General features: G+C 43.2%; 1 protein-coding gene across 11 annotated transcripts in view; it reads right to left on the bottom strand.

The window, feature by feature from the left end:
• Window positions 1-12,937, bottom strand: part of CDK14 (cyclin dependent kinase 14) — a 662,006-nt gene extending 649,069 nt beyond the window's left edge. For 3 of the 11 annotated variants that reach the window (XM_044946425.2, XM_044946423.2, XM_044946424.2), the window contains exons 1-2: window positions 12,548-12,937; window positions 6,894-6,925 (exon numbers count right to left, since the gene is read on the bottom strand). In XM_044946425.2, coding sequence (XP_044802360.1) covers window positions 6,894-6,925; window positions 12,548-12,638 — 123 coding nt within the window. In that variant the 5' untranslated portion in view covers window positions 12,639-12,937. The remainder of the gene's footprint in view (window positions 1-6,893; window positions 6,926-12,547) is intronic. The other 8 variants (XM_044946421.2, XM_044946426.2, XM_044946419.2 and 5 more) reach the window with 5 other exon arrangements.
• Window positions 12,938-13,440: the final 503 nt, after the last annotated feature.

Here is a 13,440-nt window from a genome sequence, read left to right as displayed (position 1 = left end):
AGCTGGCAGAGTAGATCACAAGCAAAGTACAAAGGGGTAAGGCCATTGAGGATACTGTCAAGGGAGAGATATACCATGAGTGAACAGAAAGGAAATAGGGAAGGGAGGATCAGGTGTGGGCTGGAAGAAGGAGGCAAGGTAGGCAGAGGAGGGGTCCTCTGCAAACTGGAAACCAGCATAGAAGAGATACAAGGAGTATAACCTCAGCAAGAGGGCTAAGGAACCACTGTTATCAAAATTTAGTATTTTAGATGAGAAGTCAGGTAACTGCAAAGCTGCAATATTGTATACAACACACACATCATTCACAAGACACTGAGAGCTCCAGCGATGAAGACAGTTAGGGTGAAAAAAGAACGCAGAGGCTTCTGCCACCCTCAAAGGATGTAAAAGAATCACCAGGAATATCCCCCAAATATTTGTACCTAACCCCTAGACTCTGGTTCACATTAAAAAATCACTGCCATATCTATCATCTTGGGCAGTAGAGTTATACTTTTATACAAAATAACAAAAGAGGAACAAGAACTAGAAACTGAGATCAATGTACAATGCCCCATCTATCTCCCAATCTGGGCTGGCTGAATCCATGGGTGTGGAAGCCCCCATATGGAGAAATAACTGTAGTGTTCACATGGATTTTTGACTGTGTGGGGGTTCAGAGTCCCTAAACACTGGAATTGTGAGTATAGAGGGAGTGTACCTCAACATAATAAAGAGAATATATGACAAGTCAAAGCTATCATGCTCAACGGTGAAAGCTTTCTCTCTCAAATCAGGAACAAGAAAAGGACAGCCCTTTTCACCACTCTTATAAGAGTACCGAAAGTCCTAGCCAGAGCAATTAGGCAAGAAGAAGAAATAAAAAGCATTAATTGGAAAGAACGTAAACCTGTCACTACCTGCAGATGACATAATGCTAGATATGGAAAACTGAAGAGTCCACCAAAAAACTGCTAGAAGCAATAAACGAAGACTTCCCTGGAGGCCCAGTGGTTAAGAATCAGCCTGCCAGTGCAGAGTGCATGGGGTCAATCCCTGGTCCAGGAGAATTCCACAGGCCTCAGGGCAACTAGACTCATGTACAGTGACTACTAAACCCACGTGCCACACGTACCGAAAGCTGAACGCCCTAGGGCCCATGCTGTGCAACAGGAGAAGCCCTCGCAATACGGAGCCCGCACCCTGCAACTAGAGAGCTGCAGCGAGAGAAACTAATTGCCCTGCTCCCTGCAACTGGAGAAAGCCCACACACAGCAACAAAGACCCAGCACAGCCAAAAACAAAAATAAAGAATTTTTTTAAATAAAGAATAAATAAATTCAGTAAAGTTTCAGGATGCAAAAATCAATGCCCTATATACAAATAATGAACTATCAGAAAGTCAAATTAAGAAAACAATTCACTTTACAACTTAATCAAGAATCTAAAATAACAAGAGATAAATTTAACCAAGGAGGTGAAAAAAACCTGTATACTGATAACTATAGGACACTGATGAAAGAAAGAAATGGAAAGATATTCCATGCTCATGACTGGAAGAAATAATATTGTTAAAATGTCCACATCACCCAAAATAGCAAATAGAATCTAATTTCACAATTCTCATAGAAATAGTGTAAACAATTCCAAAATCTGTATAAAACCACAAAAGACCCCAAATCACCAAAGCAATCTTGAGAAAGAACAAAACTGGAGGCATCATGCCCCTGATTTCAAGCTATATTAAAAAGCCACAGTAACCAAAACAGTATGGCATAAAAAGAGACACATAGGTAAGTGGAACAAAATAGAAAGCCCAGAAATCAACTCACACATCTATGGTCAGTTAACGTACAAAGGAGCCAAGAATATACAGTGGGGAAAGGACACTCTAATATTTTGGGAAAACTGGGCAACTATATGCAAAAGAGTAAAACTAGACCTCTATCTTACCCCATACACAAAAAATAACTCAAATAGATTAAAGACTTGATTATAAGACCCGAAACCCTAAAACTTCTAGATGAAAACACTGGCAGTAAGCTCCATGACATCAATCTTTACAATAATTTTTTGGACCTGACACCAAAAGCAAAAATAAATAGCTTCTGCACAGCAAAAGAAACTATCAACAAGGCATATCAACAAGGCAACTGGATTATAGAAAGAATTGCAAAGGCAATCCACTGAATGGGAGAAAATATTTGCAAATAGTGTATCTGGTAAGGGATTACGATCCAAAATATATAAAGATGTAATACAGTTTAACGGCAAAAACCAATCCTATTTCAAAAATGAGCAGAGAATCTGAACAAACACCAAAGAAGACATACAGATGACCAATAGATGTACTGTAGAGCCCTGTGACTACAGTTAATAACACCGTCGTGCACATTTGAAAGTTTCTAAGACAGTAAGAGTCTGGGTGAACTCCAGGAGTTGGTGATGGACAGGGAGGCCTGGCGTGCTGCGATTCATGGGGTGGCAAAGAGTCGGACACGACTGAGCAACTGAACTGAACTGAACGGAACTGAAATCTTAAACGTTTTCATCACAAGAAAAAAAAATTTTGTACCTATGTATAGGGACAGATGTGAACTAGACTTATTGTGGTGATTACTCTGCAGTATGTACAAACACGAAATCATTATTGAAACTAATAATATACTATAAGTTAATAAAGAAAGAAGGAAAGTAAGGAGGGTTAGAGGGGGGAAGGGAAGGAAAAATAAAAAATTCTTCCAAAGAAATCCACATTTCTTTTTCTCTTTCTGTTCAAAGTCAAACATTTACACAACCTACAGAAATATTCTACATGAATAAGGGAGCAGCTACCACGTTCCCCGTCTAGGCACTCTAGAGAAAGCCACTCCTTGAGATAAGGCACTCTCCAGCTCATAAACACTGAGGAAGGAGTCGCCACACCTCACGCATATCTAAGGCTTGCACCCAGCCCCCAGATTCCAAGACTCAAATCTTAATTGGATTCCAGTGGACTGTGAGTTCCCCAACTCCCACAGGAGAAGTGGAAGACCATGAAAGGAATTCAAGAAAATGTCTACCATTATAATCTGAAAATGATCATACAAAACCTCAGTGACTTCTTGTTTACATATGCACCGATCTGGTACACATTTCTGATCTTGGTAAAACTGTAATTTTATGTTGACTGTTTTGCAGGATTCTGTGCTGCACTGACAGAGAGAAAGCAACTTGAAGATCACAGTCCTACTGACTGGTTTTACCAATGAGAAAACTGAGTTCTGGGTAAAGTAAATACCTGCACAAATAGGTAGGAAGTGGCAAATGAGAACCGATGTTGGCTGACCCTGGGATGAACTTTCTCTTCATTTGCAACATATATTCACTCACATTCAATAGCTATTTTTTGAACATTAACCACATGCAAGACACAGAGGAGCTACAAAACTGAACGCAGGCAGTCATCCCTTCAGGGAATCTAAAAAATGGTGGGTTTTTAGATAGTAGTTTTACAGTCTTAATATGCAAATCATCACATGAAGTCTTTGAAATTTTAAGGGAACACCTGAAAATAATTCTCCTCATAGACCTAATACTTACCTTTGAATTTAATCTTCCCATCCTCCTTGTAGCCCTTCAACTACAGAAGGCAGATGTCATGGTAAGAGCATCAATAATGATGGCAATGATGAAGACAAGGACAATGACACGATGAAATATAAGACATTTACTATGTGCCAGTGGCTATTCTGGAATCTTTATATACTTAGCTTAACTAATCCTCCCAATATGGGCTTCCCTGGTGGCTCAGATGGTAAAGAATACGCCTGCAGTGCAGGAGACCTGGGTTCGATCCCTGGGTCAGGAAGATCCCCTGGAGAAGGGAATGGCAATCCACTCCAGTATTCTTGCCTAGAGAATTCCATGGACAGAGGAGCCTAGCAGGCTACAGTCCATGGGGTCGCAAAGAGTCAGACACGACTGAGTGACTAACACACACACAATCCTCCCAATAACCTTAGGAAGGAGGTACTATCACATCTCTATTTTATAAAAGGCCTGGGGAAAGGAAGTTGATTGCCCTTGAAAGGGTGGTTGATTTGGGGCTGACGTTCAAGCATGTCTTTACTAATCCTGTCTCCCAGGCTCCTGGCCCTGGGTCCTCCCCTGACTAAATAAAAATCACCTGTTCTCCCGCCCCGGCCCTCCACCTTCGAAACAATGAAGTAGACCATCTGATTTCCAACGTCTCCTCAAGATGGAACATTCCGTGATTTACTGACGTAAGCTATCTATCCAATCTCTTTCCTTTAGCAGAGGAAAAAAATGGCTTTATAAAAGTTAAGGATAGGGGTTCCCTGGTGTCTCAGTTGTAAAGAATCCACCTGCCAATGCAGGAGACACAGGTTCAATCCCTGATGCCAAGGAGCAGCTAAGCCCGTGCACCACAGCTGGTGAGCCTGTGCTCTAGGGCCCACCCACCGCAACTATTGAAGCCCCTGCACCCCAGGGCCTGGATTCTGCACCAAGAGAAGCCACCCCGGTGAGAAGCCCCTGCACCATAACTAGAGAAAAACTTGCACAGCAAGGAAGACCCAGCACTGCCAAAACTTAAGCAATTAATTCTTTTCTAAAAAAAGCTAAGGATAACTTTTCCCCAAATTGCAAAATCTAGACCTTCGGCTATGCAGAGGCGTGGGGGTAAGGTAGGGCACGAAGTTACAGATTTCGCTCATACGTCCTGAACTTCCATCTAGGTTCCAGCCTCAGGTGTTTTTGAAAGCTGATGTCACCACCACGTGGCAGAATAACACACAATCATTCATGGTGTTTAAACAAGACAACAGGTTTTTAAAATTTTCTAACAAAGATTAGGTGTCATCTGTAAAAATACTCAAAAATAGAGGTTGAAAAAAAAAGTGGGATAAAATATATGGGCTACAGTTTTGGGGGCAGAGGTTGTTTTTGTTTGTTCTTTACACAAGAAAGGAGGCAAGGACATTCAATAGCAGATGTAATTGAATGATAGGATTGGGGAGGTTTTTCTTCTCTTTTTCCTTATTTTTTTTTAATGTAAACTTAAATTACCTCCATTATTAGAGGGGAGAGTTTTCTTTATACAGAAAAGGTGCTCAATATTCTCACACTGATTTCTTCCAAGAAGAAAGAAAATACTCTCCGGAAAACATCTTGGTAACACTGCAGAAATTCCAGAAAGACAGGTTTCAAGGAGAATAGCATTATGACCCACTATGGATGGGAAAGAAAAGACTCCTTTATTGCTTCAGGTCTAGAATCACTAAATTTCACAGCATATCTCAGGAATGTTGGCAGGGAAAGTTGCTTTGGAGTCCAGGGACACGCAGCTTTGTAGAGCTTGTTGTTGTTCAGTCGCTCAGTCTTTGCGACCTCATGGACTGTAGCCCACCAGCCTCCTCTGTCCATGGGATTCTCCAGGCAAGAATACTGGAGTGGGCTGCCATTTCCTCCTCCAGGGGATCTTCCCGACCCAGGGATCGAACCCGTGTCTCCTGCATCAGCGGGAGGATTCTTTACCGCTGAGCCACCGGGGAAGCCATGTGTAGAGCTGGACCCAGTGGGGAAAAAAGAACAGGTGCAACAGATGAAGTGGCAGACCGTGAGAGCTGAATGTCTCGGGCACCTTCCAGAAATCCCGGTCTGGTGCAGGTTCTCCCTGAGTGCCTCTGTCCTGCACCACAGCCGGCCACATGGCCCAGGGAACTTTCCATTAGCACATGTGGCCTTTCCTCTCTGAAGCACTGCAGCACAGGGGAGTCAGGTAGCCTCTTTCGTGGAATTTGCAACTGTTAAGACAAATCAAACCACAACCAAACTCATCTATTCTTCCATCAGGCTACAGGATAAGTACATTGTGTAGATACATACATGTTCACACATAAACATACTGTGTGTGTGTGTGTATGTGTGTGTGTGTAAAGGGATAGGCTATCCACTCCAGTATTCTTGGGCTTCCCTGGTGGCTCAGATGGCAAAGAATCCACCTGCAATGAGAGACCTGGGTTCAATCCCTGTGTTGGGAAGATCCCCTGCCAGAGGGCATGACAACTCACTCCAGTATTCTTGCCTAGAGAATCCCATGGACAGAGGAGCCTGGCGAGCTACAGTGCTTGGGGTTGCAAAGAGACAGACATGACTGAGCACATATATACATATACACACACACACACACACACACACACACACACACACACGGCCCCGTTTACAACATATATCAATGACAGTGGCTTTAATGGCAACAATGAAACACTTCACTCTACAGAGCTCTTGAGAACATTCTGGAAACATGTTACTTGTCTAGTGATCCCCACAGATACTATCAAAAATTCAGAGAGAGTACAACTGAAAAATCACATGCAGAGTGCTATTAATTACATAGGAGCCCCCTACCTTTCTGGAACAATGCTACTTTGCGGCAAGTAGATAAAGACAGATCTGATAGGCAAAGACCAGGAAAACTAGAACAAGAGAAGACAGCACCTCCTTTGGGAGTCTGACAGACGATCTGTGGCGTCAGCATCGCATCATGCCCTCATTCGGAGCAGTGGGACCCAACCTGCCAACAGCTCCAGACTTGCCCTGAGCACACACATCACACTGGGCTTCACCAGCAGCACCATCGTCAGCAAAGCAACCAAACAAAGCTCGCAGGGGTCTTGTGTTCACTTGTTAATTTCAAAAGACACCTTTCTGTTGACTGATAACAAAATTCAATCTGAACAGTTATTTAAAATTGGAAAATACAATGTAAATAAAAAGATGCCATCGCTTGTCTGTTTTTCTAAGGCATTTTTTAAGACTGTTTGCTTCTAAGTGTAAAGTTGACACCTACTGAGTTTACCTGGCAGTAATCAAACACTTCTAACGTTAGATAAAGAAATTTAACCTACCTCTTCAAAGGTGGTGTCGTCTTTCTTCAAGGCTATAAAATAAAAGGGGAAAGGAAACAATTATTGTGAAACATCTCAAAGAGGCCAAGTATCTAAGTTCTAGGAAATTTAAAAAAGAAGTAGCATGGTGTTTCCATTTCAGAAAGTAAAATTGTACCCCAACCTGAATAACAATGTTACGATACAAATATGAAAGCTGCAAACGACAGAACTGCATAGCACGCATCTTTGTGAAGCACTTTCATAAATACGTAAATGAAACTACACTCCCAACCATGCAAAAGAAGTAGGCATATCTTTCCTCTATTTCTCCTTTAGTAGAAAAATGTTTTCATCAAAGTATGAAGGAATCAAAAAGGAATCTGAAAGCAATTTCCCCTTAAATTTCTGTTGTTTGCTCGTCTACCATTATGCAGTGGGTGGCTGAAACTCCCAAACCAACTGTCAGGAAGACACCGACTCTGCACAGGGCCCCGAATGAGATTCTCATACTGAGAGAAGTTTAAGTTTGATGATGAAAGATAAGATGTGCAAAATAAGCACTGCAGAAACATTATTCAAACATTCTCAACATCACTTTTCTAACAGGCTATCACCAAAGGAAACAATACATTTGGGGTGTTTCGCAGGAACAAGCAAATACTTGAAATTTACTTGAAATATTTATACCCTCAGAACAGGCATTTAATTACTCTGAAGAGAAAGAGAAGTATTTCATGTTTAGCTGACAAACACCTAGGTCCTTAAATGCTACAATTATTTAGAATATTTGAGATTAAAAAGAATGCACAAAGGAGCAAATTTAACTGAAATCATGAGTTGGAGAAACGTTTCAGATGTACACAGTTGTGCATAGGGGCTTACTGGTCTATACTCTAAAGTTCTATTCAGGCTCAATAGAATAGAAACTAGAAAATCTTTAACATCCAGACTGGACTATTTCCTTCTTGCCACCTAAGTCTTACCAATTCCTCCAACCTTCTGGATAAAGGGCTGGGATCTATAGGTAGAAAGAAAAGGAGGAAAGAGAAGGGGGGAATTGCAGGTGTATTTTCTAACATATAAAGAAAAGGAAGCCAGATAATCTCCCGTATACACTATTCTCAAACCCAGGACACCACAGGGGAGAATATTTTAAGACCAAGAAGTCTACCCCTTCATTGAACACTTCATTACTAAATTGACACCTTGCACTGTTTCTTTTAAACACTGAATCCCTTCCCTGAAGAGCAATTAGTGGTAACAAAAAAGACCAATTAAAGTTGTCTTTGCCAAATATTTATCAGGTCACTGATGAAACTCTGACCTAAACAAGCATACAACATCTCGTTATTGATTACATTCCCTGCTTGTCATTAATCATTCATGTAAATACAAACTCACAACTGTCTTCAAGGATATCATGGAATAACAAGCATATTACATTTTTCTGGGTTAACAAAGGGGCATATATTAAGCCATCTAAAAAAATCAGATATTCTATTCAGTCCTCTGCTCAGACCCTGCTCCCTCCAGAAGTCTTTCCATGATCTCACTAAGACCAAAATGGTATCCCTCCTATGTTCTCCCAACAGCAAATGATGCGAATCTTTCTGGTAGAATTTGTCAATGCTCATTCATTGGCCTGTCTTCTCTTAAAGTCTTTGAGGGACAGGAACCAGTATCAGTGGTCACAGACTCTGAACACCAGCACAATATCCAGCACACAGGAGGTACTCAATAATTATTTGTGGAATTAATGAGCTGTACTTCAAGGGCAAAAGAATAGCATCTTACCCTTTGAGATACATTAAGTTTTGGCATATGAAAACCAGGTACCATTGTCTCTTATGAAAGAATCCAGGTAGTATTGTCTCTTATGAAAGAATCATAGATATAAATTCCATATCACAGTTTTCAAAGTAAAGTCTTTTGAAACTGCATGGGGAAGGGGAGGATATGGTGCAATAGTTCAATTTTGCATGTGAACCTTTAACCTTACATTTCTCTTTTTGACAGAATGGATTTATCAAGTGACAGCTGGACTCTAAAATTACACTCTTACAGAACAAGGTAACAAACCCCCAATTTCAACGTAACCACAGCCTCTTCCTTTTTTTCAGTTATCTCACAAGCTTCATCTTTTAAAGAAATGGTATACATAGGGTTCATCTCAAATAGCACAGAGTATAAACTTCCTTTCTCAGGGAGATAATCCAAGTAAGTGTGAAGAAATGCATTCAAACGAATATGAAGAAACATCAGTTCAACCTTAACCTCACATTAGGTATTACAGAAAGCCTTTCTCCTTCTAAGCAGTCATCTGAAAATAAAAGAAACAAGGAAAGAAAAGAGGAAATGGATTTTAATATTTAAACAATCAATTTCCCATTTGTCTCTATTTATGCTAATTTTTTTAAAGTGACACAACTATAGTAATTCCTAATAAGTGAACACACTAACACTATTTAGCAAAAAACCATAAATACTCACTACTGAAATCAATGGATGACTTTGAAATTCAATTACACCCATCTTACAAAAGAACCATAGCTGTGTCACTCCCTGGCAAATGTCATAAATTAGAGTGCTATGGCTTGAAAACCAGTGTGTTTTATTAGACCTTTTATAATAGAGTAATCTCAGATCAGCTGTATTTGAAGTGGGTAGTAACAAAGTTGGCTGATCTTGCATGTGCAAGTAAATTAAACATTAGCAATGTCACTGACATTGTAGAGTTATTATTATTAATCTTTTATAATAATGGATTATTAATCCATAATTAATGAAAATCACAGACTTTCAAAAACTGTCCTCATTTTCTGTAGATGATTACTAATTTCTCATGGCTAAACAATGATACTATATATTTTACCCTATAACAAACTATACTTTTGAATAATACTAAAAAAGCAAAATAAAGTCAGTATGTTTATTTCAAAACCCATAGTAGATTGGTTAAAGGGAATGAATATACTGACACGTTGAATTACTCAGCAGGACTAAATCATTCACTCTTTGATCTCCTCAAGAAGTACCAACAAAGAAAGGAAGAAGATAGAGGAGATAAACTGAGAAATCAGAAGGAACAGTAACAGCCTCCAGGATCAATCTTCACCACGGGAAAGATATTCACTGGATAGTTTATGTATTTTACCTGATTTAATCTTCATAACGGCCTTAGGAAAACTGACAGATGAGGACTCTGGGATTTAGGGAAACTCTGCTAGTTGGCCAAGGCACACAGATAGCAACAGAAATGGGATTCGAACCCAGATCAGCGTAACTCCTACACCCATCCATTTTTCAGGTTAACTCTACTATCAGGTCAATGGCCACTTCTTTTCTCTTGCTTTCCACCAGAAGATCCATATGTCAGGATGTTGTAATCATTAACATAACACATTAGGAACATCTATGGAGTCTTCAATCCCATACAACACAGGACATCTTATGCGTTACTTAACTAAGTGCCAATAACAAAGTGACTCGAAAAGCAAGCTCAGAGATGAGGGACCTGTCCAAGGTCACTCCACTATAACTGATGACACGGGAAACCCCACTCCACCTGACGCACAGCCCATACCTTTAATCTATACACTAGGTGACCCCATAGTGACGCTTCAACTCAGCAGCCTCCAGTACCTTAAAAATCCTTCAATACTGGGATCGATTTCATTGCTTTTTGATTTTGCAAATAAAACTTTAAAAAATATGTAGATAACAAAGACTTCTCTTCTGTAATGCTACTTCTAATGAATGTCTTGAGCTTGGTGTACTACCAGAGTCACTTAACCCTCCTTATCTCCTTTTACAGTATTCCAGAGTGAGATTTGCTATTCAGAATCGTGGCCCTCCATCAATACAAGAAATAATCAGGTATGTTCACAGCACTGTACTGCTTCTGAAAAGAAGGAGGTAAAAATCTACCAGAACCTAGAAGACATTTTCACAAGAGTTGGAATCAAAAGGAGTTCCACATCACTAAATCTCTGTAAGCTATAAAATCCAGTTAACAACAATATCACATTTGCCAGCATTATAGTTAATCCTAATTTTACTGATTGTCAATCAAAACCTGGAAATTATTTAAACATAAGGAATTTTTATATTAATGTCCTTGGCTTCTTACTGAGACTCAATTGCAATGAATTATTTAACACAAAACTGGATGGGTTCCAACAGAGTCATTAGCATTAGTAAATATACATTTAGTGCCTTTTAGAACAGGGCTTAATGGACTCCAGAATCTGCCTCTGTGATAGTTTGGGTCGGGGGCTGAAACATCCTTCTTTATAATGCACAGAGACTCAACACCTTGCTCTCTCACACTCTTTTTGGCTTCAAACTTCATTTGAATGCAAGGGCTCTTCATAGGCATCCCTAACTCATAAAACTGCAAATACCCAATACACAAAATAAATAAACCAGGGCTAAATATTGGTTTCATACCATAACTTTATGGTCATCTTGGGAAAGATTATGTATACCAATACGAAATTTTTTAAGTTAGAAGACAACAAAGAAACCTAGACTAAAAACATATTTTGACTTGCGGGAAGTTTGCATATTTCACGATGCACTTATACCACTATTTTTAAATGAATGGATGGAAGGACAAGGACAATACTCAAATGCACTCCACGGTTTTAGTTTAAGGCATGAAGCACCTTACGTTTAATTTCCATTAACACCTTCATTAACATGGATGACATGTTAAACAAGCGAAACAAAGGCTAGAGGGACTCAAAAGGCTTCTTAGGGACTCCGAGGTATTATTTTTAGTACTTGTACCATTTTCCTGCTGAAAACAGTTGCCTGTGTAAATGAAAGTTCAGATGTTAGAAAAGGTAGCCGCCGTTGTCAGGTTAAAGGGGGTTTTATGGCCAACCCTAGAAATCGAGCCAACCCATTCCACGTGACACTGTTGTCAGCCTGTGATAGTCTGTGACACGGATTTATTCTTAAATGTCCCGAATATTTCTCGGTCGGCTATCTGTCGGTCAACGGGCAGGCTGATTTAAAGACAATAGCCCTGGAGCTCCAGTATATGGAAGAAGTTTGGGAGACTTACTCCTAAAATGTTCAGACAGGTTCACAGAGCACATTTCTCTGCAGCAATGGAAAGATTCAGAGAACTCGGGACTCAACAACCAAATCTCGGTTTCGAGGACCCGAAGTACCGAACAAAAGATCCCAAGGTATCTGTCCCACTTCTCTTTAGGCTGGATGTTAAACAATACCATGGCACAAACTCAACATTTCACCAATTCCCAGAGTTAAATTATTGACTAAACACCCAATACCAAGGCCTGAGAGCAAAAAAAAAAAAAAAAAAAAAAAGTGACCCAGGCGGCCGCGCAGCTGGGAGAGCAGCGGGGGACGGAGCGTACCCTCGCCTGTCCCCCGCGGGCGCGAAGGCAGGAGCGCTAGTGGCGAGGAGAGGGAACCCAAGTCGTAGGCTTAAAATCATGCAGAAATGAACCCTCCGATCATGAGGGGAAGAGGTGTCCCTCCTTTTTGTCGTCGCCCTCCCCCAGGTCCCGGGCACTGTTCCCCCCACCCTTTGCGCGCAGCGCACCCCACGCCAGTCCCGGGTGGCCCCTGAGCCGCTAGTGCCAGAAGCGCGGGGCCGAGGGCGCCGGGCCGGGTGCCCGGGACAGCACGCCACTTACCAATGCGGCTGAAACTATCCGACAAAGTTCTCCGCAACTTCTTCATCTTGCCGATCTTCTCGGCCGGCTGCGGCTCAATGAGGTCGCACATCTGGGCGACACGGGGCTCGGGCAACTTCCCCAAACTGGTCCAGAGCGGAGCGCAGACAACGGCAAGGGCGCGCGGCGCGGCGAAGGCGGCGCCTCCTCCGCCTCCTGCACCTCCTCCACCTCCTCCTCGGACCGGGAGGCGAAGCGCAGGGCTGGGGAGGCGAGCGAGGAGCAGCAGGCTCGGCTCGGGCCTGGGCCGCGGCTGGACGGGCGGGGGCGTTCTACGTGGTGCCGGGGGCGGCCGCGATCGCCGCCGCCTCCGTGGTGGCCCCGCGCCGCGCCGCCGCCGCCCAGCTCATTTTCCCTCCTTTGTAACCGAGAGAAGCGCGGCCGGCGGCCGGCGGTGGGGGCGGCGCGGGCGGAGGCGGGGCGGGGGCGGGGGCGGGCCGGGGACAAGGTGCGGGCGCCGGGGCTGGGGGGCGGTCGCCGAGCGCGCGGGGCGCGGGCAGGGAGAAGTTCTCAGCCCCGAGTTTCGGGCGCTCGGGAGAGAAAGCCGCAGCGCGGATCCGCCAGCCGCCCCGCCCTCAACCCCCTCCCGCCGCCGCCGCCGCCGCCGCCTCGGCCCCGCCTTCCCCCTGGCGCAGGCCCCCGGGGCGCGGGACCCCGGCGCGACCTCGGCCCCCGGCCCGGACCCCACGTTCCCTGCCGCCCTCCCCGGCCCGCTCGCGCCCCCGCGCGCCTCTCCCGGCGGCCGGCCCTGCCCGCGCGGTCCAGGACCCCGGCCTGCGGAGAAACGCGATCGGGCGAGGCTGGGAGCCGGCCGCCGCTAGGAACCCCGTCTCGCGCTGTGGGGAGGCCCCGAA

This window comes from Bubalus bubalis, chromosome 8 (genome assembly GCF_019923935.1).
Source record: "Bubalus bubalis isolate 160015118507 breed Murrah chromosome 8, NDDB_SH_1, whole genome shotgun sequence".
In the NCBI taxonomy this organism is placed as follows: Eukaryota; Metazoa; Chordata; class Mammalia; order Artiodactyla; family Bovidae; genus Bubalus; species Bubalus bubalis.
The sequence above is the reverse complement of the archived record's forward strand: the minus strand, read 5'-3'. Positions and strand labels throughout refer to the sequence as shown.